This window comes from Fusarium venenatum (assembly GCF_020744135.1).
Source record: "Fusarium venenatum strain MPI-CAGE-CH-0201 chromosome Unknown EDB82scaffold_2, whole genome shotgun sequence".
NCBI lineage: Eukaryota > Fungi > Ascomycota > Sordariomycetes > Hypocreales > Nectriaceae > Fusarium > Fusarium venenatum.
Window position 1 is genome coordinate 63,668 of NW_027072130.1, and position 21,688 is coordinate 85,355.

General features: G+C 38.3%; 6 protein-coding genes across 6 annotated transcripts; 2 read left to right on the forward strand and 4 right to left on the reverse strand.

The window, feature by feature from the left end:
* Positions 1 to 7,911: 7,911 nt before the first annotated feature.
* Positions 7,912 to 8,828, forward strand: EDB82DRAFT_494164 (uncharacterized protein). The gene is made up of 2 exons (XM_025732684.2): positions 7,912 to 8,054; positions 8,110 to 8,828. The coding sequence occupies exons 1-2, from the start codon at positions 7,974 to 7,976 to the stop codon at positions 8,593 to 8,595; spliced, it is 567 nt and encodes a 188-aa protein (XP_025583666.2). The 5' UTR covers positions 7,912 to 7,973; the 3' UTR covers positions 8,596 to 8,828.
* An 865-nt stretch (positions 8,829 to 9,693) lies between these two features.
* EDB82DRAFT_119750 (cytochrome P450) lies at positions 9,694 to 11,501 on the forward strand. Its single transcript, XM_065607008.1, has 5 exons — positions 9,694 to 10,051; positions 10,105 to 10,195; positions 10,252 to 10,320; positions 10,379 to 10,972; positions 11,024 to 11,501. Exons 1-5 carry the CDS (start codon positions 9,716 to 9,718, stop codon positions 11,464 to 11,466), a joined length of 1,533 nt encoding a protein of 510 aa, XP_065464380.1. The 5' UTR covers positions 9,694 to 9,715; the 3' UTR covers positions 11,467 to 11,501.
* Position 11,502: 1 nt separating this feature from the next.
* EDB82DRAFT_119764 (uncharacterized protein) lies at positions 11,503 to 12,839 on the reverse strand. Its single transcript, XM_065607009.1, has 3 exons — positions 12,737 to 12,839; positions 12,197 to 12,675; positions 11,503 to 12,138 (listed from the first exon to the last, which is right to left on the reverse strand). Exons 2-3 carry the CDS (start codon positions 12,646 to 12,648, stop codon positions 11,676 to 11,678), a joined length of 915 nt encoding a protein of 304 aa, XP_065464381.1. The 5' UTR covers positions 12,649 to 12,675; positions 12,737 to 12,839; the 3' UTR covers positions 11,503 to 11,675.
* A 1,121-nt stretch (positions 12,840 to 13,960) lies between these two features.
* Positions 13,961 to 15,172, reverse strand: EDB82DRAFT_553299 (Intradiol ring-cleavage dioxygenase; the record flags this gene model as incomplete). Its single annotated transcript, XM_025732688.1, has 3 exons — positions 13,961 to 14,706; positions 14,754 to 14,903; positions 14,956 to 15,172. The coding sequence occupies 3 exons, from the start codon at positions 15,170 to 15,172 to the stop codon at positions 13,961 to 13,963; spliced, it is 1,113 nt and encodes a 370-aa protein (XP_025583669.1).
* A 2,667-nt stretch (positions 15,173 to 17,839) lies between these two features.
* On the reverse strand, positions 17,840 to 18,703 carry EDB82DRAFT_534812 (killer toxin Kp4/SMK). The gene has a single exon (XM_025732689.2). The coding sequence runs from the start codon at positions 18,628 to 18,630 to the stop codon at positions 17,845 to 17,847; it is 786 nt and encodes a 261-aa protein (XP_025583670.1). The 5' UTR covers positions 18,631 to 18,703; the 3' UTR covers positions 17,840 to 17,844.
* Positions 18,704 to 19,618: 915 nt separating this feature from the next.
* On the reverse strand, positions 19,619 to 20,824 carry EDB82DRAFT_458799 (glycerate kinase; the record flags this gene model as incomplete). Its single annotated transcript, XM_065607859.1, has 2 exons — positions 19,619 to 19,931; positions 19,968 to 20,824. 2 exons carry the CDS (start codon positions 20,822 to 20,824, stop codon positions 19,619 to 19,621), a joined length of 1,170 nt encoding a protein of 389 aa, XP_065464382.1.
* Positions 20,825 to 21,688: the final 864 nt, after the last annotated feature.

A 21,688-nucleotide genomic window follows, 5' to 3' on the forward strand; every position in this document is an offset into this window, starting at 1 on the left:
ATAGAGCTAAGAGAAACTTTATTAATCTAAGACTAGTTATAGAGCTCTACCTACCCTAGAGAAAGAAATAAACACTATACCTGCTTATTAATATAGAAGGATAACTTTTTAGTTATAATAATAGAATTATAGATTAAGAGACTAATTACCTTAAGATTCTTATCTAAGAAAAGAACTATTAAGTGTATTGCGATATTATACTATTAGGAAATAGAATATAATTACTCCTTAGAATAGTATAGCTTAAATAAGAAAACCTAATTATTAACTAAATAACTAGCTAAGTTATATTCTAAAGTAACTTAAATAGAGATAAAGTAATAATTATAATAAACTACGAGAGATCTTAGACTCTAACTGGAGATACTAGTATAAGTATATATAAAATAAACTTACTATACCTATAAAGGATAATACCCCAGTATATAATAGGCATAAAGCAAAAGAAATATATCTTAGGTATATTTAGTAGAAGCGATTTATAAAAAGAAGTCCTATAAAAAGAAATAAATTAAAAAATAATGCCTTATATACTAAAGAAATACCAAAGATATTATAAACTATTTAAAGGAGAATTAAATACTAAGATACCTAAGTATAGCAGATAGGATTATAAGATTATACTTATAAATGAGAATATCCTACTATAAAAAATCTATTTACTAAATTAATAAGAATCTAAAGAACTATAGAAATATATCTAAGAAGGATTAAAGAAGGGATATATTAAGCTATCTATATTACCAGCAGGAATACCTATAATATTTATACCTAAGAAAAACGGAAAACTATAACTAGTTATTAACTACTAAGATTTAAATGCTTATACTATTAAAGATTAAATGCTATTACCGCTAATTACAGAGTTAAAAGACTAATTACAGGGGAAATAGATCTTTATCGCTCTAGACCTTAAAGGAGTATATAATCTTATATGCATTAAGGAAGGAGATAAATAGAAAATGGCATTTTAAACTAAGTTTAGACTTTTTAAATACCTAGTAATGCCTTTTAGTCTCACAAATATACCAGCAACCTTCTAGAAGATAATTAACTATATACTTTAATAATACCTTAATATCTTTATAGTATACTACCTTAATAATATCCTAATCTTCTTAGATAATAAAGAAGAATATAGAGAATATATCTATAAGGTCCTATAACTACTATAGGATATTAAACTATTAGTTAAACCGGAAAAATATTACTTTTATATTATTAAAGTTAACTTCCTAGGATATATTATTAGACTAGGCAAGATATATATATAAAAGGATAAGATCTCTGCTATAGCTAATTAAAAAGTCCTTACTAATATTAAGGAAATATAAGCCTTCTTAGGCTTTATTAACTACTATAGAAGATTTATTAAAGACTTTAATAAAGTTATTAACCTACTTATAGAGTTAACTAAAAAGAACTAAGCATTTACTTAGAATAATAAAGCCTAATAAGCATTTAAATAACTTAAGCAAGTAATCCTCAGCGAACCTATCTTAGTAATCTTCGATTTAATAAAAGAAATTAAACTAGAAATAAATGCATTAGATTTCGCCCTAGGAGGACAGATCGGATAATAAGATAACACTGGGAAACTATACCTTATTGCATTCTATTCATATAAACTACACAGAGCAGAACTAAACTACCCTATTTACGATAAAGAGTTTTTAGTAATCTTTAACTGCTTTAAGGAGTTTAGGCACTACCTTATAGGAAGTAAGCACTAAATTAAGGTTTATACTAATCATAAGAATATTATCCACTTTATAACTACGCAGGAATTCAATAGATAATAAACCAGATACGCAGAATATCTATATAAATTCGACTTTATTATTATTCACCGAAAAGGAATAGACAATAGAAAAGCCAATGCAATCAGTCAATAACCAGACTTTAATACAGGAATAGTCAAGGCCAAGGAATAACTTTTCAAAGTAAACAATAAAGGACAGTATAAACTGACCTAATAAGCCTAAACGCTAGGACTTATCACTAGACTTAGTGGAAAAATATAAAACTGGAATAATAAATAGAGAGATAAAATCCAGTATAATATAATTAAATATAACCTGCAAGATTAAATCAGCTATAAAGCCAAGATAGAAAAATATAATAAAAAAATATATATACTAGAAGATAAATAATATAAATTAGTATGGGATATATATAAATATCCCCTATATGGCTACTAAGGCATTATAAAGACATAGAGATATATTATAGAATACTTCGATTAGGAAGGAAGCCGCAAGACTATAGAAGAATTACTTAAGGAATGCAATATATATATAAGAACTAAAACATAATAACATAAGCCTTATAGAGAACTATAGCTATTACCAGTAGCCTAATAACTATAGGATTTAATTATAATAGACTTTATTATAAAGCTATTACTCTCAGAAGAACCTTTAACCGGAATCTTCTATAATAGCATATTAGTTATAGTTAATTAATTAATGAAATTCTGCTACTATATCCCTTACCAGGAAGCAACCAACGCAGAATAAATAGCCTATATTCTCTATAATTAAATATTCCAAGACCACGGAGTATTAATAGAAATCCTTATAGATAGAGGACTTATATTTACTAGTAAGTTTTAGTAAGCATTTATAGCACTAATCGGACTAAACCACCGATTATCTATAGCATTTAGACTATAGATAGATAGGTAAACTAAAAGGATAAATTAAGTATTAGAATAATATTTACGCTGCTATATTAACTATAAATAAAATAATTAGGTTAAAAAGTTACTTATTGCCTAGTTTATATATAATATAGCGTATAATAAAAGCATTAAACTAATACCGGTATATGCAAATTTTAGATTTACTCCTAATGCCTATTATAATAAAAGAGACCCTAAGAATATTAACCCTGCCGCTATACTTAAAACTAATAATCTTAAGAATCTATATAAGAAAATAAAAGAAAAACTTAAGAAAGTCAGGAATAAAATAAAATAATATTATAATAAGAAAAAGATTAAGGGACTAACTTTCAAGGAGGGAGATATAGTCTACTTATTTATAAAAAACATTAAAATAAAATAACTATTAAAGAAATTAGACTATAAATATACTGGCCTATATAAAATTAAAAAATAAATTAAGAAGAATATCTATAAGTTAGACCTATTGCCTAAAGTTAAACTATACCTAGTTTACTATATTTTATATCTTAAATTAGCTATTAACACTATATAGATTAAAACAGGAAATAAACCTAAGGAAATTAATAGACTAAAACTCTATAAAGCAGAAGAAATTAGAGATATAAAGAAAGTTAATAAATAAATAATATATCTAATTAAATAGAAAAACTACCTAGAAAGCAAAAATATATAGGAACCACTAAAATACCTCGCTAATACCTAGCGACTCCTAAAGAACTTTTACTATTAACGCTAGGAGAATTAAATAAAGGAGAAATATTAAAAAACTTATTACCTAAACCTAATATAGCCTAATCTATATTATTAGGAATATAATTAACTTAAAGATTATAGATTATTATATCCTTATAAGCATCTAAACCAGAGAGTATATTATCTGCTTAATTAACCTCTTAGAGACTATAACGGGTTACCTTAGAATGCTTTTCTTTCACCTTATTATAAATCTTATAAATTTGCAATAAGCGACTAGCAGCAAGAGATAGGTAAGATTATAATACTGCTATCTCTTTATAAAGCTTAAGAAGATCCTCGCTGGCAGCATCTTTGTTATTTTCTAGTTTCTTTTCTTACTTTATTAAAGTTATTACTGCAGAATTAGTATAAAAAATATATAGTTACTATAATAAAAAAATAACTCATAGGATAATATAATATAAGTTCTATTATAGGATTTCTTAGAATAAATATATTTACTGTAATAACTAGAATCTATTAATATTAGGCACTTCTTGCCTGCATAGAAGCAATAAGTATAAGGCATATTAGCTTCCTCGTTAGAAAACTCAACGGATAATGCAAGCGTATTAATTTTATAATCTTTGCGCAAAGACTGCTTAAACATACGGTTAGATATAGTATTGCATAATAATAAAAGGATTAAGTTAGACCTTACTAAAAGAAAAATAATATTAATTAAGATAATAGGCCTTAAGGATAAGCCTATAAGAGGGGAGAGATTGTATTACGACCTGAGCGGTTATATTATATATACCCTACTTTTTCACTTTTTACTTTTCCACATTATACCGCAAGATTGGCTAATCGACGATAGACTGACACTTATATAGACCGACGGCGCTCCAGGACTGCATCACTCCAGGACCGATGATAACCTAACTTATCGTCGCTCCCAGTATAATAGATATTAGTATATATATATTCACTTAGCATTAGTTAATATACTTAGCTTAATAGCTATTAATTAAAATATCTTTACCTGAATATGCCTAACCTGCCTTATTCACTATTAAGAGATATAACACTTTGCAATCGCTCAGTACTACATGCCCTACGACTCTGCCAACATAAACTTAGAACGGACTAGTTTATCCCTTAGAAAACCCAACCATCACAAGGACTTATTATAGGAGGAAAGGAACTCCTTAATATAGTTAAAACAATAGAACTTATAGATACTTTAGAAAAGCATTATATATAAAACCACGCAAGCCTATTAGAGATAAAAAAGAAGTATAAATAATAATAATTCCTAATTAAAGGATTAAATAAATAAATCTAAGATATTATTAATTAATATAAAAAATATAGCCTAAATAGCGCATAGAGTTAAGGAAAGAAATTCGCAGAATAAGAAGACCTGCGAAAGATACTATAGAATTACTATACATATCTACTATATAGTTATTAAGGTATAATAAAAATACTAAAAATACTATAAAATAAAGGATATAACCCTATATAAAAACAAGTCGAAGATATAATTAAATAGTATAACTTATATGCAAGGATAAAAGTATAATAATATAAACCCTACGGAGGGTTATAACCACTTCCAGTGGTATAATAACTATAGGATTTAATAATAATAGACTTTATTACTAAACTACTGCTCTCAGAAGAACCTTTAACTGGAATCTTCTATAATAGTATACTAATAGTAATAGACTATTTAATAAAGTTTTACTATTATATCCCTTATTAGGAAATAACTAAAGTAAAATAAATAGCCTATATTTTTTATAATTAAATTTTTAGGAACTATAGACTACTATCTGAGATCCTATCGGATAGAGGTATAATATTTACTAGTAAATTTTAGTAAGTACTCTTAGCCTTACTAGGAATAAATTACTAAATATCTACTGCATTTAGACTATAAATAGATAGATAAATTAAATAAATAAACCAAGTACTAGAATAATACTTGCAATACTATATTAATTATAAATAAGATAACTAGGTTAAAAAGTTACCTATTGCCTAATTTGCCTATAATATAGCTTATAATAAAAGCACCAAGTTAACCCTAGTATATATTAACTTTAGGTTTACACTAGATACTTACTATAATAAATAAGATCTTAAAATAATAAACCCTGCAGTAATACTAAAAGCAGATAACCTTAGAAATCTATATAAAGAAATAAAAAAGGAACTAGAATATATTAGATAATAAATAAAGCATTAATATAATAATAAGAAGGTAAAGGGATTAACCTTTAAGGAGAGAGATATAGTCTACCTATCTATAAAAAATATTATAATAAAATAACCTTTATATAAACTAGATTATAAGTTTATTAGACTATATAAAATTAAATAATAAGTTAAGAAAGATATCTATAAACTAGAATTACCTATAAAAATTAGACTCTATTTAATTTTTTATATCTTACTTCTTAAAATAGCCGCTAATACTATTAAAGTTAAAATTAGCAATAAACTGGAAGAAGTTAATAGACTAGAAACCTATAAAGTTAAGGAAATTAAGGATATATAAAAAATTAACAGATAAATAATATATTTAGTAAAATAGAAAAACTACCTAGAAAATAAAAACATATAGGAACTATTAAAATACTTAATTAATATTTAGCGACTTCTAAAAAATTTCTACTAGAATTAAATAAAGGAGAAGCATTAAAAAACTTATTGCCTAAACCTAATGCAGCCTAATTTACCTTATTAAGAATGCAATTAACCTAAAGATCCCGAATTACAGCATCTTTATAAGCATTTAAACCGGATAGTATATTATCTGCCTAGTTAACCTCTTAGAGACTATAATAGGTTGCCTTAGAATGCTTCTCTTTTACCTTGCTATAAATTTTACAAATTCGCAATAAACGACTAGCCGCAAGAGATAGGCAAGACTATACTGCTGCTATCTCTTTATAAAGTTTAAGGAGATTCTCACTAGCAGTATCTTTATTATTTTCTAATTTTTTCTCTTATTTTATTAAATTTATTACTATAAAAAGAATTAGCATAAAAAACTATAGTTACTATATAAAAATAACTTATAAGATAATATAATATAGATTCTATTATAAGACTTCTTAGAATAAATATACTTATTATAGCGACTAGAGTCTACTAATATTAGGTATCTCTTGCCTATATGGAAATAATAAGTATAAGGTATATTAGCTTCTTTATTAAGAAACTTAATAGATAATATAAGTATATAGATTTTATAATCTTTATATAAAGACTGCTTAAATATATAGTTAAATATAGTATTATATAATAATAAAAGGATTAAGTTAAACCTTATTAAAAGAAAAATAATATTAGTTAGGATAATAGGCCTTAAGGATAAGCCTATAGGAGAGGAGAGATTATATTATAACCTAAGCAGTTATATTATATATACTTTATATTTTTACTTTCTTATCCCTATATTTCCTAATATAATTATCTAATTAATAATAGACTGATATTTATATAGACTAATAGCGCTCTAAGACCGCATTACTCTAGGATTAATAATAACCTAACTTATTATTACTCCCCTTATATTAAATATTAGTATATATATATTTACTTAGCATTAGTTAATACACTTAGCTTAATAGCTATTAATAAAATATCTTTACCTAAATACGCCTAACCTGCCGTATTTACTATTAAGAGATATAATACTTTGCAATCGCTTAGTATTACATGCCCTACGACTCTGCTAATATAAACTTAGAACGGACTAGTTTATCCCTTGGAAAACCCAACCGTCATATGAATAAGGCAGGTTAAGCGTATTTAGGTAAAGATATTTTATTAATAGCTAGTAAGCTAGGTTCTATTTAATGCTTAAAGAGTATAGCTATTTATACTAGTCTAGAGGTATAAGGCAATAGGTATTATTATTATATTAGTCTTTAGACTGAGATATAAAGTTATTAATCCTAGACTGATATAAAGTTATTTAATCCTTATCTGATTAATTAGAGCTCAGGGACTGAGAGTTGGACTTTCGGTCCTGTCATGATTGGTGTAAAGTGAGTGTGAAAGTGGGTCATATTAAAGTGGAAAAGTGAGAAAGTGGGGTATGTATGACCTGGTCGTAACATATATGCCCTATAACTCTGCTAATATAAACTTAGAATAGACTAGTTTATCCCTTGGAAAAACCTAACCGTTATAAATATAATTTAGTTTATTCTTTAAGAAACTTTAATTATTATAATTATAACCCTAATAAGCTAGCTTAATCTAAAGAGATTTTTAAATAAGTCTTTTTAATATTAAAAATAAGGAATATATAATCTCTTATATAGATAGGTTATAAGAACCCTCTAGAAATAGAATTATTACTTTATATAAGATATAATACTATTCAGCTAGATTATCTACTAAGGGTTCTATAATAACTAGACATGGGTCTATAATCTTTAAGACTATCACGTGATAAGACAGGAAAATAGTTTATGGTTTTCCGCTTACCGCTGTTCAGAAAATGGTTGGGTTAAGAATCTCGACTTCTCTCTACATAGCATATGACTCTTCCCACCTCTCAACCATCAACTAACTCGCCATCAAAATGACGAAGGAAGGTTGTACTACAATGCGCATCTCTGAGGTCTTCCCATGGTACTATCAATATCTTTTCATGGTCTTTGAGGTAAACAGCCTGATGAATCTATACCCTTTTGACCATCCGATTAACTTTTTTAAAGCCAAGTGTTATTATTGTGTCTCTATCTCTGATCCCAGCATCACCATCTAACCACTTCCACTCCTTGGCTCCGAACGACAGCAATGGACCTTTCTGGTCAAACTCGGCTTTGCATAAGTCATGCGATGCGGAGACTGCCTGGAACACTCCGCAACTCCGCGGTCTCTGGTATTCATACATTGGGGCTCTTGCCTTCAGTGCTGTGATTGAGCCGCTATTATTATATGTGGCTCGCTACAAATTGCGAGACGTCTCTGATGCGGAAGAAGTTATAAAAGCAGTCCTGTTCGCTTTCTTTGCATTTGATGTCTTTCACGCTGGTGCGACATTGGCCGTCACCGGAATAGGCGCAGCACTCCCTGGATCTCAAATGCACTTATACGCTATGGTCAATGTTTGGGTCCCTACTGCTTGGATGATTTTGCGGACATTGTGGATAACTGGTGTCGCAAGAAAGTCCTTGGTCAACAGGATGAAAAGTGAATAAGTGGTGGATTGACCTGTCGCCACTACTTTATGTTACGAAGGAATGATTGTGTCAGATGGTTGAGAAAGTTGGTTGTTCAGACAAGGGCGTGCGTGGTTGCTGTGTGTGCCTGGGCTGCCAACTCAGGGACTGGAAACAAGATACATAGATTGAAGGCCAATTTCGATTGTAGCCGAGGTACAGAGAAATCCACTAAATTGTTCGGATAGAAGCTGCTTAACCGGCCCAAGATAACAAAAATCCATCCGAGTCTCCCCAAATAGGTAAGGCGGCTGGCTGTCTTTATGCAAGTTATGCAATTCAATCCGGGGAACGTTGCTTCCGACTTATGTACTCCAATCACAACCTAAACATCGTATTGGCACCTTGAGTTTCCTTCCGTCTGTATGGATCCTATATCTTACAACTTCTGGGAAATCGAGAAAACCTAGCCTCGACTGAAAATTCATAAAAGAAAGAAATGACTGGAAGGTAAGTAAGCTCGGGGTTTAAGCAAAAACCAAGAAGGGATTTTCTAACCGATTGATCTCAACGATGGAGAACACAAACCGGATGCCAAAGATTGCGGAAGGATAGTCATGACTATGGATCTGCGCGTCGGAGTAGTTGAAGAGGCCGACGATTCAAGGCTTAAAGCCCGCGACTGGGCAATAACGGCAGCTGGAATATGTGATTTCAGGCGGAGTTACGCTAGGTATCATGCATAATCGCATCTTGAACCTGAATGGCTCTCAGCACTCTTCTCTGCAACATATACGAATACGATTAATGTAGGTCGTTCTTGCCTGGGCACATATTTGCCCAATAACCGCTGTCTTCTCTAGAGCGCATTGTTTCCTAATAAGTCAATGCTGTTACATGGGTCACTTTACTAGGATTTTGCATTTTAATGGAACGGTTGAACCAATAACGGGCAACATATACGATTAATGTCTCCCGGTAGTTGTGGAGGAGCCCGGGATCGGGGTCTTAGAGATTCCCGATACATGCAGCTCGGGCTGCATGATAACGTCTCAATCTTCAACAATTAGACCAAATGACATTCATGATTGAGTATAAGTATCTATGTTAAGACAGTGCTTTCCATTATGCCAGGCCGAGCAACTCAACGACCATCAAAATGCCTTCCAATCTGAATATAATTCTGGACAACAACCAGTACGCACTTCTTTGCAGCGTCACTTTGTTCACTCTCTTCATCGTGAGATATTCTTTCCTCCACAATGGAAAGTACCCGTTCTTGAATCCAAAGAAAACCTTCGAGCTTACGACCAATCGTGTGGTCAGAGAGTTCATTGGCAACAGCAAGAATGTCCTCGCTAAAGGCAGAGCTTTGTACAAAGATCAGCCTTACAGGGCTAACACAGATTGGGGAGAAGTCGTTATCATACCTCCCCAGTTTCTCAGCGAACTGAAAAGTCACAAAGATTTGGACTTCCAAACTCCCGCCGAGGATGTAAGTATACCATATACGGTCACTCTCAATGTTCAATGCGACTAATTCAATAGGACTCTCATGGATACATCCCCGGGTTTGAACCCTTCCATGGCGATCCCAACATTTCCAAGGTGGTGAACAAGCACTTAACAAAAGCCTTGAGTAGGTTTTATGAATCATTCTTTTTTAGGGTCACATTGCTTAACTCCTACTTTTAGCCAGGGTCACTGGACCTTTGTCAGAGGAAGCATCTTTGGCATTCCGTGATGTTTTTACCGATTCAACAGGTACACAACCCATAATTCTGTCAACTAAAGACTTTGATGATTGACCTAGATTCTCTAGAGTGGCGTGAGATGCAACCGTCCAAAGACTTTATCCGCATTGTATCGCGCATGTCTTCTCGAGTCTTCGTGGGTGAAGGCTTGTGCCGCAACGAAGAATGGGTGAAGCTTTCAGGCGAATACACTGTTCAAGCTTTCATGACAGGTGACATTCTACGCACGTATCCACGATGGGCTCGACCATATGTTCATCATTTCCTACCGTCTTGCCAAAAGCTGAGGCGCACACTCGAAGAGGCACGGCAATGCTTAAAGCCATTTCTAGAACAACGCAACACTATCAAGGCTAAAGTAATGGCCAAAGGGAAGCCATGTCCATTTGATGATTCTATCGAATGGTTCGAACAGGAATACGAGCAGCATGATGCTGCAATTTCTCAGATATCCTTATCACTCGTGGCCATACATACCACTACCGATCTGCTTACAGAGACAGTATTCAACATTGCTCTGTATCCCGAGTTATTCGAGCCGCTTCGTCAGGAGCTCATTAGCGTCATAACCACAGATGGATTGAAGAAGACTGCCCTCTACAACTTGAAATTGATGGATAGCGTCATCAAAGAGTCCCAGAGACTTAGACCGATTATCATAGGCAAGTCTCAGCTGAATTTTCTACCAGATCATTGTCTTACAACATCTACAGGCTCCTTCAGGAGATTAGCCACGGCAGACATCACACTCCCTAATGGAGATGTCATCAAGAAGGGAACCAGGATTGTCTGCGACACTACACACATGTGGAGTTCCGACTTTCACGAGAATGGAGACAAGTTCGATGGGTATCGGTATCTTCGCATGCGAGAAGCGTCTGAGCAAGACAAGAACGCGCATCCGCATCTTGTCAGCCCCAGCGTTGACCACTTGGGGTTTGGCTATGGCAATCACGCCTGTCCGGGCAGGTTCTTCGCGGCAAATGAAATTAAGATTGCTCTTTGTCACATGCTTCTGAAGTATGATTGGAAGCTCGTTGATGGTGTTGTTCCCAAGGCATCTCCCTTTGGCATGATGCAAACAGCTGATTCGCAAGTCAAGTTGCTTATTAAGCGACGCTCTGAGGAATTGGATATTGATGCAGTTGAGCATTAGAGGACTACAAGAAGTTGTCTTGACTTTTAATATTAAGTTATAGATAGGTCAGGTCTAGCGTAGAAGCTGAAGCAAATTGGAACTCTCTTTATTTCCGAAGATATCTCAGTAACTGGAACTCTCATTGAAGAGTCCCTCTTCTCGTTAAGCCGTTGGACAGCGCTGTCTCTGGTACTGCATTCCGTCGGTCTGGGTCGAAAGGATTGTCATTAAGACAAGAGTATATGCGCCAGGAGTCCTAATGCCAACCCAATCACACTAATCGCACTTTGCCCCGGAATAGTAGAAGCAGCGCTCTCATCACTCCCTCCAGTGGCAGTCGCAGTTCCATTCTCGCTATCATCGCTGTCTCCCTTTTTATCCATATCCGACTTCTTGTACACCAAAGGGATGGCAGGTATCCAAGACGCAACCGCGATATCACTAAAACCATATCCAGTCTTTTCCTGGAGTTCTTCCAAGTCACCCGTGAACGTGGAGGTCGCTTCCCAGGTTTGAGTAGGCTTCATGATTGAAAATACGCCTTCTGTATTTGTCAATCCATCCACGGATGAGATGATCGTCAATCGCCCACCACCATTACCGTATACCTGACAATACTCGGAGTATGTGTAAGAGCTGACTGGGCCAAGTGTAGATACACAGTCTCCGTATACGTTCCCTGAAAATCCGCTGCGACTGTTAATTTGCAGACTTTCCACGGCTCAAAGGCCATTTTCATTGATCATACCTAGGGCAGCAGTATGCAAGAGTCTCCGACTCATCCAGCATATTCTTCCAGTATTCGGTAGGGTGAATAAGTTCTGGAAACCCATCAACCCCTGATGTTGTTGACGTCAGTGCACCAGATGCGCTGAACTTCCCACTCTCAGTATGGGCCAATAGTCCAACAGTCTTCCAATCGTAGGGACAAGCAAGACCTGGCGAGTAAAAGACCGAAGTGCCCTGGTAAAAGGTAGTGGTTTGCTGATCTGTTAATTCCCATCCTTTGGCACTGGGAATACAATCACCGTAGGTAGGCCAACTACAACTGGGAACAGCCACAACAACATGATGTGAAGTCGCGTCAACGAAGACAGGATGATTTAGATTGGTCGCGCATGATGACGGAGCGGTATAGGTAGTCGTGAGCGGACCAAGGTTCTGGGCTGTAATGCCAAAGAATTCCGTAGCGGTAGGCATCTTGTGCTGCAGACTTAACAACAATAGCTTATGTTGATCAGTTAATAGAGGAGCAGTGGTGTCTAAAGTATACAAGGTACTAACGAACTCTTTTTATTTCGTACAACGGTTCATATCATCTGTGTACTCATGTGAAGACCTCAGCCCTGAACAGCCGCTATTGGGAATCGGCGAGCGGCACAGCTCATTTCGCTTCGTAAACAGTGGGCTTAGCGGACTTGGCATCACCCGTTCTCGCCTAGGCATTGTTACATGATTCGTCGTGAGGTTTCTTATGACTTGAGAAGGACCCTTTACTCAATAACAACATTCGGCGATGTCTCAAAGCGGATAAGCTTGTTTTTCGCTAAATTGTCTCGACGCGAAGCAATGACTCAACTGGAGGCCTGCTTGTCCAGGGTATTGTGAATTACAAAACCAGCTGGCATTGTTTTTGGATGCAGTGTTAGTAAATGATCAGCAGATTTTACCACTCCGCTATGGATGAAGACAAGAAAGCACCTAGCTGCTTTGGCAATTAATAAATGCATTGTCCCGGGCTCCACTAGTCATGCATGGGTTACTCTGATTACCTTTGATGTAGATAGAAAAGAAGTCTGCAGATTGCTTCATAGGAACTCAAGTCCCCAGTGCTTAATGTCTGGATATAAATTAGTTCCATGGGAAGGTTTAAAATTGATCTATTGATACAGATTGGAGCGGCATAAGGTTGCAGTGTGTTATCACGTGCTGGTTTGCATAAATGCTGTAAGCAAATGCAGTGCCATGATTGGTAGAGTTCTCGTTATGTGCAAGGGTGAATTGTGAAATGAAATAGCTCCCTCCTTCCTAACCTGAATAGAAAATTTCAAGATTTGTGAAATCGTCTTGTGTATAGTCTATTTGAGGGAAATATCTGCCGGCAACACATCTCTTCCACAGCCGTTCAACTTAGATCTTCGATCAATTAATCCTTTATCACTCCTAAGATTAAATAGAGTGACACATAAGACGGTATATTCTACTAGCAGGATTAGTGCAGTTTTGGTTTAAAAAACGACTGTGAGAACGCCAACATTCTACTTATGCGCTGTTATCTAAATAATATCTAAAAAGGTAAAAGCGGTATTGCCTGTTCTTTAACCTCTTAACTCTCGTCTGACACAAAGTGATAAAGTGGCCAGAATCATGAAGGAATGACTCGGATAAGATATCTATAGCATCTAAGTGAACTGTAAAGAGCTATGTAAGATAATTCACTATCTTGACACCATAATGTACCTAGTCAATTATGATCAAATGAAGTCATAATGGTTTATGGAACAACCAAGACTTAAGAGGAGTTGTCTGCAACATCCTCTGCCTCACTTGGGCGCGAAGGTCGGGGACCACCTGGCCCGCCAGGACCACCTCCCATTCCAAAATCAGGGTTGGTATGTCCACCGTCCTCATATCTAAAAACCGCAGGGGTGACCTTGTTGGTGACAGTGATGTTAACACCATAGGCTAACCAGCCGAAGATGCCATCCGAAACAGTGTCACCAAGAAGAGTCCACTCGACAACTGGGTCGTATTCCTGGTTGGCAGCCTCAGCAAGAATGTAGTCGCGAGCGTTGGTCATCAGCTCTTGCTGGTTGGTATTATAAGGAGCAAGACTCTCAACCTCGTGAATCAAGTCCTGGTCGAAGTAGGTCTGTCCGATATGGCTGCTGTAGATATCGTTTCCAAGGGTCTTGTTCTCAAACAAAGTAGCGTTTGCATGAGCCAAGAGGTGAATGTGGGTAGTACGGCCGGTGTAGTGACCAGGAAAGAGTGTCTCAAACTGAGCAACACCATCTTCATCGGTTTGCTGGATACCACGGCCAAAGGTGTTGTTAATATTGCTCGTGTCGTCGGTGTTTCCATTGCCCGCGTTGTTCACACCAGCATAAACACCGGTTGCATTACAGTGCCAAATGTCGAGATAGAGCTCTGGTACAGGCTCGCAGGTCTCCACATTGATGATTTGGTAGTCGAGAATAAGGTCAACGCCCTCCTGGTCCTCCTTGAGGTCGCGGCGAATAGTCTCACCACTGACATCTTATCATCATTAGTACATATCTTCTTGGTAGTGAACCAAAACTTACAGTAAGGACCGATAGTAACCTCGGGAGTCAGGACGCACGAGTTCTGCCCAGCAAAGAGAGTTTCAGGCGGGGTGTTGGGAGTGTAACCGAGGTCGGTCTTGTTGTGGTCCGTGTTGAGCACGTCCTCGAGATCCCGCTTCTTGATACCACCTGGAGCCACATTAGAAAGTTGCGAGTCAAGTAAAGGGAGGTCAATGCTCACGCTTCTGGCGATGCTCCTGAATCAAGGCGGATCGACGCTTGATGTTACGGTCAGTCACACCTCGAGCCTTTAGCTTCTCAGCACAGTGACGCAGAGACAGTCGCTCGGCACTGGCTTCGAATGAGCGACGCTGGTGAAGCTCATCGTGGTGATCTTCGCCAGGGTGAGCTACGGCCAAGCTAGCCAATGCTAAGAGAATTGAGCTGGGAAGACGCATGATGGCTATACTAAACAATGGGAGTAGTGTGAATGAAGTTGAAAGGGTGATAGAATAAACCACAGATGGCAGAATTTTCGTTTCTTTTATGTATTTTCGGACCGTCTATCGCAATGGATTTCGTGATTGATATCATAGTCGCATCTAACCTTTCTGCCGTCTTGGCAATGTTACGTCGATAATGTTCCGGTGTTCATCAACTTCCTCAATTGGGAGGCCAATTCATGCTACATGCTGATCTTTTTCAATCTACGATTGTATCATCATGTTCTGAGTAAACAACTCTCTCTAATTCGCTGCAGTACACGTAGGCCCTTGTTCACTCCTCGGGATGTGGGCAGACGTTCCTGAATAAGGAACACAGATGGCGCGGAACGCAACCCGAGAAAGAAGGTCAATGCGGACCTGCAGTAGCTAGACCCAGTTTTTGCGAGTTGTTGCCACCTTATATTGCTACTTATCAGTTTGGCCGCTCATGTAAAACACCGCTTCTGGTAGTCACATGGAGTAGCCATCCTATCTATGGGCCATCGAGGATGAAATCTTGCTCCAATATTGATATGTAAAGGCGCAGCTGCTGATCTATACTGCTTCAAGCAAAATGTTCCACTAAAGATTACAAAGCCGGAACTTTGTCATGAGGTAGCCATCCCGTACCATTCGCCGATATGGCACTACCTCCAGAAACGCAGACAAAGCCAGATAAAAACGACTATTTAAAAGGGGAAATAGTTACATAACATCTGCAGATTGCCGTACCGCCCTCATCCCTATCCTCATGCTACATACAGATTGCAACTAACCGGTAACAGGCAATTCTTCCCCTTCTTCGGATCTCTCCCAGACAAACAATTTATCTATCAATAGAAGCCAAGCATCACTATTGAAGACTTACTTCTGATGTATAGCAATAGACTTAAAGGCTGGCAGGTGCATCCATCTTGAATTGCCCTCCTTCCAGAGTAGTTCACAGCTACGTCGTGTTACACTCTACCTCGGCTTAGGTGCTGCTTTTGTTGGGATGACATATGATACTGTATGTCTGATGTAGTTTCTTGCTAGCTCTCTACTAATCCGATCTGGCCCGGTGATATTAAGATAATTGGGTCGTGAGACTTTTATAACCTGTGTAGTAATTATGAGCTCAAAGAATATACATTCAACAATTTTAGCCGCAATAAAAGCTATAATATTGGAGAGTGTCAAATCTCATCTAATATTCAATTTTACAGGTATACACAAGAGTAGAATCAATGTAGATTATTGTTGGTAACAATGACAACTTGATATTATTGTCGATAAGTGTCTTTAATGTATTTGTGACCGTGTTTTCATGCCTTCTCAACACTGACCGCCGTCTCAATTAATAAAGGTTGATTTAAAATTTTGACTAGCGTAGGCCTCCACTTTGCTTACAAACTCCACTTGACTTTATCGTTTCAAATACCGAGTACCTACTGTTACCTTCCCGCGGGTAGTACCCCAAGGTTACATCCCTTTTTATGCTGCCGGGGTGTAGGCAAGATGTCCTGCCAATAACCCGTTTGACGTTTCAAAGCGTCCCGGGTTTCTATTCCTGCTAACTCTGCAAATGCCGCCGCTGGTTCCTCTGATTGAGAAATTTCCCTTCGGCCTCGGGGGCTTCAAGAAACTTCAAGAGCTTGTTAGATATACGATCGAATTGTGTTAGCTTTGTTAGAGAGTGCAAGTCAATGCAACCTATCTTCCTGACGCATATACGTCTGCATTTGTGTATCCACGGCGCCGGGTGTTATAGCGACAAACTCGACCTTGTTTTCCTTGAGCGGGTACTAGGCGCGGGAGTGTCTTGCCACTCTTCAATGTGACGTGGCTTAAACATGCGCTTCCAGAAATCTTTGGTCTACATAGAGACAGTAGTTAAAACGATATAGGCAACGGCTGATGTCATGTTTGACGTCGTTCTCATCGCGCCAGGCAGCGAAGTGTTGCCTTATCCCGTTATTTGTTGGTATGTCGAATTCTGCATCGAAGGCAGCCCGATGGATGTATTGTTGCAGTAGTTCTTCTCAGTTACTACGCTGCAAATTCTGGCGAACATCCTCCCTGAGAGCAGCGAGATACTGGCCCCAATGCTGCTAGTTCTCTTTTATAAGAATCTTTTCTTTATAAAAACTTGTGCTAATATACCCTACCATGAGCATATAAGTAAAATTCAATAAAGAAATTTAGTTCTGATCTTATACGATCTGTTTGAATGGATTAGTCAAGGGTTTAATCTAGTAACTTTAAAAGCATTTATATGTAGTATAATGCTTTGTTTATATATGAAAGAGAAGGTTTACTACTGTCCTTTTCGCTTGGGATATAAATGTTTTAACCCGATTGTGTTACTACTATCTGTTAAGGGTAGGCAAGCCATTGTAATAACTTTTCAATATAATCAAAAGGCTTGTAAATATACTATCAGTTACTAGCTATTCAACCTCAGCCTTTAAATTATCTGGGCTACTAATGTCTTAATATACACCCTTTCCCCTCTCTTACGCCAGTCCCTATCTGCGCTATAATGTTGTCTGAAATGCAGTGTTTGAGGAGTCCAATACTGATTCCTAAAAGAGCCGTAACATAGATAAAGTTAAAAAACAAGGATAAGCTTTAGCTATCCCGAGGCTTTGCTGTCCGATAGCCACTTATGCTACGTAATTGACAGTAAGTTGCCCGTTATTGACGTCATTGCCAGAATCAACAGGAATGCTACCACACTTGGAACATCCATGCTGTCTGAGTTGGTCGAGAAATGTGACAGACTGCTCCTTGGTGAAAAATCGACTACCAATACCCTGGTAGAAAGAACAGAGTTGTCCAAAAGCAAAGGGGATACATGCGATATGATCACCATTACCAAAGTTGCCCTCCTCACCGGAAGCAACAGCATCGCGAACATCCTTCAAGTCTCCATTAGGCGTGTGAAAGATACCCCCAACTCCACAACTAGAGCTACCACGGCAGTTGATACCCAGACGCTTAAAAAGGTGCTTGTCGCCTCGCTTCTCAAGGCCTGACGGACTTTGCGGTGCGTCGCGTTTGGTAGGGTTGATGACGACGTTGACAGTCAGCTGTCCGTTGGCGACATTGTTGCCATCGTCGGTTGGGACGCTGCCGCAAAGCTTGCAGCCATGGTCGAGGATCCACTGGAGGTATGTCTGAGTCTGAGAAACAGAGAAGGTTCGGTCTCCGATGTTCTGGTAGAACGCGCAAATGGTTGGGTGGTTACCAATCTGGTTGATGTCAACGCAGGTGATATGTTCCCCATCTCTGAAAGTCTTGTTAGGATCGATGGCCCTGACTTGGGCAACGAGTTGGCTGAAAGCGCCTTTGTTTCCGACACAAAGTCCACTGCCTCGGCAGTTGATGCCCAGAGCATCTGACAAGCCAACGGTAGCAGCAACGGCCAAAAGAGTGCTTTTGAACATCATAATGAGATTCTTGGATAAGATGTTTTAGTAAATCGTCGAGATTGTGGAATAAAGGTAAGAGCAGAATGTGTTGTGCTGTGATGGATAAATTGCAACGATAGGGCGAGAATCTGCTGCCTTTTATATCTCAAGTTTTCAAGGTACCTTACCCTAGAGACTGTAAGATCGCGTGAAGAACGGCACTTGGTAGCCGAAGCGGTTGAAAGGTGCATTCTCAAGCGTTTCGCCTTGTATTCTTTGGTGACGGATCAATTAGCACGTACATTTCCTGTATCGGGTATCCTACAGGGATTGTCGATCTCCATGTCAGCGGGATCTACAAGTGGAATTGCTGTCATCGGGGACTGCACACGGACCTGTCTTCAGAGGTAATAAGCGTTATACATAGTATAAGTGGTTAATTGGGAACTTATTAGTCCCGCTTTGGTAACATGGACGATGCTATTAATGCCGATTCGTTGATTTTATGCCAGGGACAGGCCGCAATAGCCGAAAGCCACTGCTGCTAGGGTAGTCGTTGTTGCGGCGTAGGAAGCTCATAGTTCACAAGCCTTTATTCTATCCTCATCTGATTTATTACGGCCTTGTTGTGCATTTCTTTGGGACCCCGGCAAGAAATTTGGATCTTTCCAAGTGATATCAAATTAGCGTTATCTTTGTAACCTCATGGATGAACGCTGGACCTACCATATGAACCAAAGAAGACATGGTAGTATTGAAGTTTCGCTTCCAGCTTTCTAATCTTAGGTTTGGAAATGGACTAAATAGTTTGAATGTTGCTGCATTCAAACGAAAACAACTCCCAGGTAGACTTAGATTCCATTGAATAGCATTTCTACGTAACCTTTTGACATCACTTGCGCTCATATATTATTTCGGCGCCTGGCCATTAAGCATTTGCCATATGAGTTGAGATATCCTTCATTGCTTGGTATTCTGGCCGATGTAAATAGACTTGTTCTGATATGAAAGTTGACCCATCTAACCCTTAGATGCTTTTACCCAGCATCCTCCCAATCACCACAATCCTCATCACCGTCTCCGCACTCTCCCGGGTCAGCTTCTCCGCTTCCTGGACCGCATCGTCTAAAGACATGGGTCGCTGAATAATACAAGTAAAGGCGTCAATGCCGATATCGTAGTTCACTCTAGCCCCATGGCCAATTGTACCAGCAATGGCAATAACTGGCAGTCCATGCTTCTTGGCAAGCCTCGCGACTTCGGCAGGTATTTTACCTCTAGGTGTTTGATCATCTATACCGCCTTCTGCGGTAATGACAAGATCACAGTCGTTGAAGATGCTATGCACGTTGATGTACTGCATAACAATCTCGTACCTAGGCTTGAGCGTAGCCCCGACCAAACGCAATCCCGTTCCAAGACCCCCTGAAGCGCCGCCTCCTGGAGCCAGTCCTACATTCTTATCGCAAAGAATTCTCGTGGTGACCTCTGCCAATTGTTCCATGGCAAGACTAAGTCGAGCGGCCTGTTCGGGAGTCGATCCTTTCTGGGGACCAAACACATTTGCCACCCCCTCAGGTCCGCAGAGAACATTCTGCCAGTTTACAGCAACGTCGATTTTAGCTTTGAATACGCGACTGTCTACCTCAGACAAGTCAATCGAGTCAAGCGTCAAAAGGGTTTCCCCGCCTTGAGCGGTTGGGAGGAGACGCCCATTAGTGTCAAACAATTTTGCACCAAGGGCCTGAAGCATCCCTGCACCGCCGTCGCAAGTACCAGAGTCACCACATCCGACAAGAATGTGGGACGCTCCAGCGTCTAGTGCAGCAAGGATAAGTTGGCCAACACCAAATGTCGTAGTTTTTCCAGGGTTGCGGCAGCTCAATGGGACTAGGCTGAGACCAGCAGCAGCAGCCATTTCCAGCACTGCAGTGACTGGCTCATCTTTCCTGCGTCGGCCGAGGAATCCAAATAAGGACATAACAATTTCCCCTACAGGCCCAGTCACGGGAATATGATGGATAGAGCCTCTTGTCGCAGATACAATTGCCTGAGTGAATCCCTCGCCACCATCGACCAGTGGCACCTTGCGGACCGAGGCGAGAGGTTCAACAGCTAAGATACCGGCTTCAATGCAGTCAGCAGCTTGACTCGGCTGAAGACTGCCCTTGAAACCTGAGGGACAGACGAGAACCCTCATGCTTGTTGTAGCGATAGTGGAACCAGATGTCATTGCTGGAGTTCTCAGGGTTTATTGATATGATAATGAAGGGCTCTTGAAACGAAAGACGTTTGATAGCGAATGTATTGGTTGAGTTGAGTATCTTAAAAAGCGAATGTAATGATGTGGTTTAATCTGAATTGTCAATCTTTTGACCTGGATCATGCCTTGTTATATATACTATGACCAACTACGATTGTGAGGTTATTGTTTTGGGATTCGTCTTCATTCCTTTCGAGTTGATTGAACTGCAGACCGACACTTGTCGTGGCTCCGCCCCACAGACTATGGTGCCTGGTGATAGCTTGGAGAGTTGACAGGAATAGTAACAGGTTGTCGTATGCTCTGCTTCTCGAAATGGCTCATCAAGGTCTGCGTGCAAAATTCCAATTGCGTCACAATAATGCCTAAGCCACAAGGCATAAATAGAACTTCTCATATCAATTTGAGCGGTAGACTTGGATCAGGTGAGTTGGACGTACGACACGTCACTCTTGTGCCACTTCACAAGGCTGGGTAGATCATCATGTTTCACGCCAAGCAAGTAGTGACATACTGGCACGCGGAGGTAGGGGATGGCAATCGAGGGCCATTTAAGCTTAATCTTAGAGTCCAATGGTCTTTTGAGGCTGTGTCGTTTACTGACCACTAAGCTGCCATTGGTCTTGCGGACTATGCTAAATCAAGGTAGTGGACTCAGAGCCCCTCACATCCCTTGCGTGCTTGGCTTCAAGCATAACGTGAGTACCAATAGACGCTATCAATCAAGTGTCATCACTGAAGTAGATCAGTTCATAATTTTAGAAACGCCAATGCAGCTGAACAAAATCCGATACGAATCTTCAGAACCTTATCACTTCAGACCCCAACAGCTCG

Coding starts and splice junctions, on each gene's coding strand:
- EDB82DRAFT_494164 (XM_025732684.2), top strand. CDS start 7,974: ATGACGAAGGAAGGTTGTACTACAATGCGCATCTCTGAGGTCTTCCCA. Junction 8,055..8,109: donor ATCTTTTCATGGTCTTTGAG/GTAAACAGCCTG, acceptor ACTTTTTTAAAG/CCAAGTGTTATTATTGTGTC.
- EDB82DRAFT_534812 (XM_025732689.2), bottom strand. CDS start 18,630: ATGATGTTCAAAAGCACTCTTTTGGCCGTTGCTGCTACCGTTGGCTTG.
- EDB82DRAFT_119764 (XM_065607009.1), bottom strand. CDS start 12,648: ATGCCTACCGCTACGGAATTCTTTGGCATTACAGCCCAGAACCTTGGT. Junction 12,139..12,196: donor CTTGCATACTGCTGCCCTAG/GTATGATCAATG, acceptor TAACAGTCGCAG/CGGATTTTCAGGGAACGTAT.
- EDB82DRAFT_119750 (XM_065607008.1), top strand. CDS start 9,716: ATGCCTTCCAATCTGAATATAATTCTGGACAACAACCAGTACGCACTT. Junction 10,052..10,104: donor TCCAAACTCCCGCCGAGGAT/GTAAGTATACCA, acceptor CTAATTCAATAG/GACTCTCATGGATACATCCC. Junction 10,321..10,378: donor TGTTTTTACCGATTCAACAG/GTACACAACCCA, acceptor TAGATTCTCTAG/AGTGGCGTGAGATGCAACCG.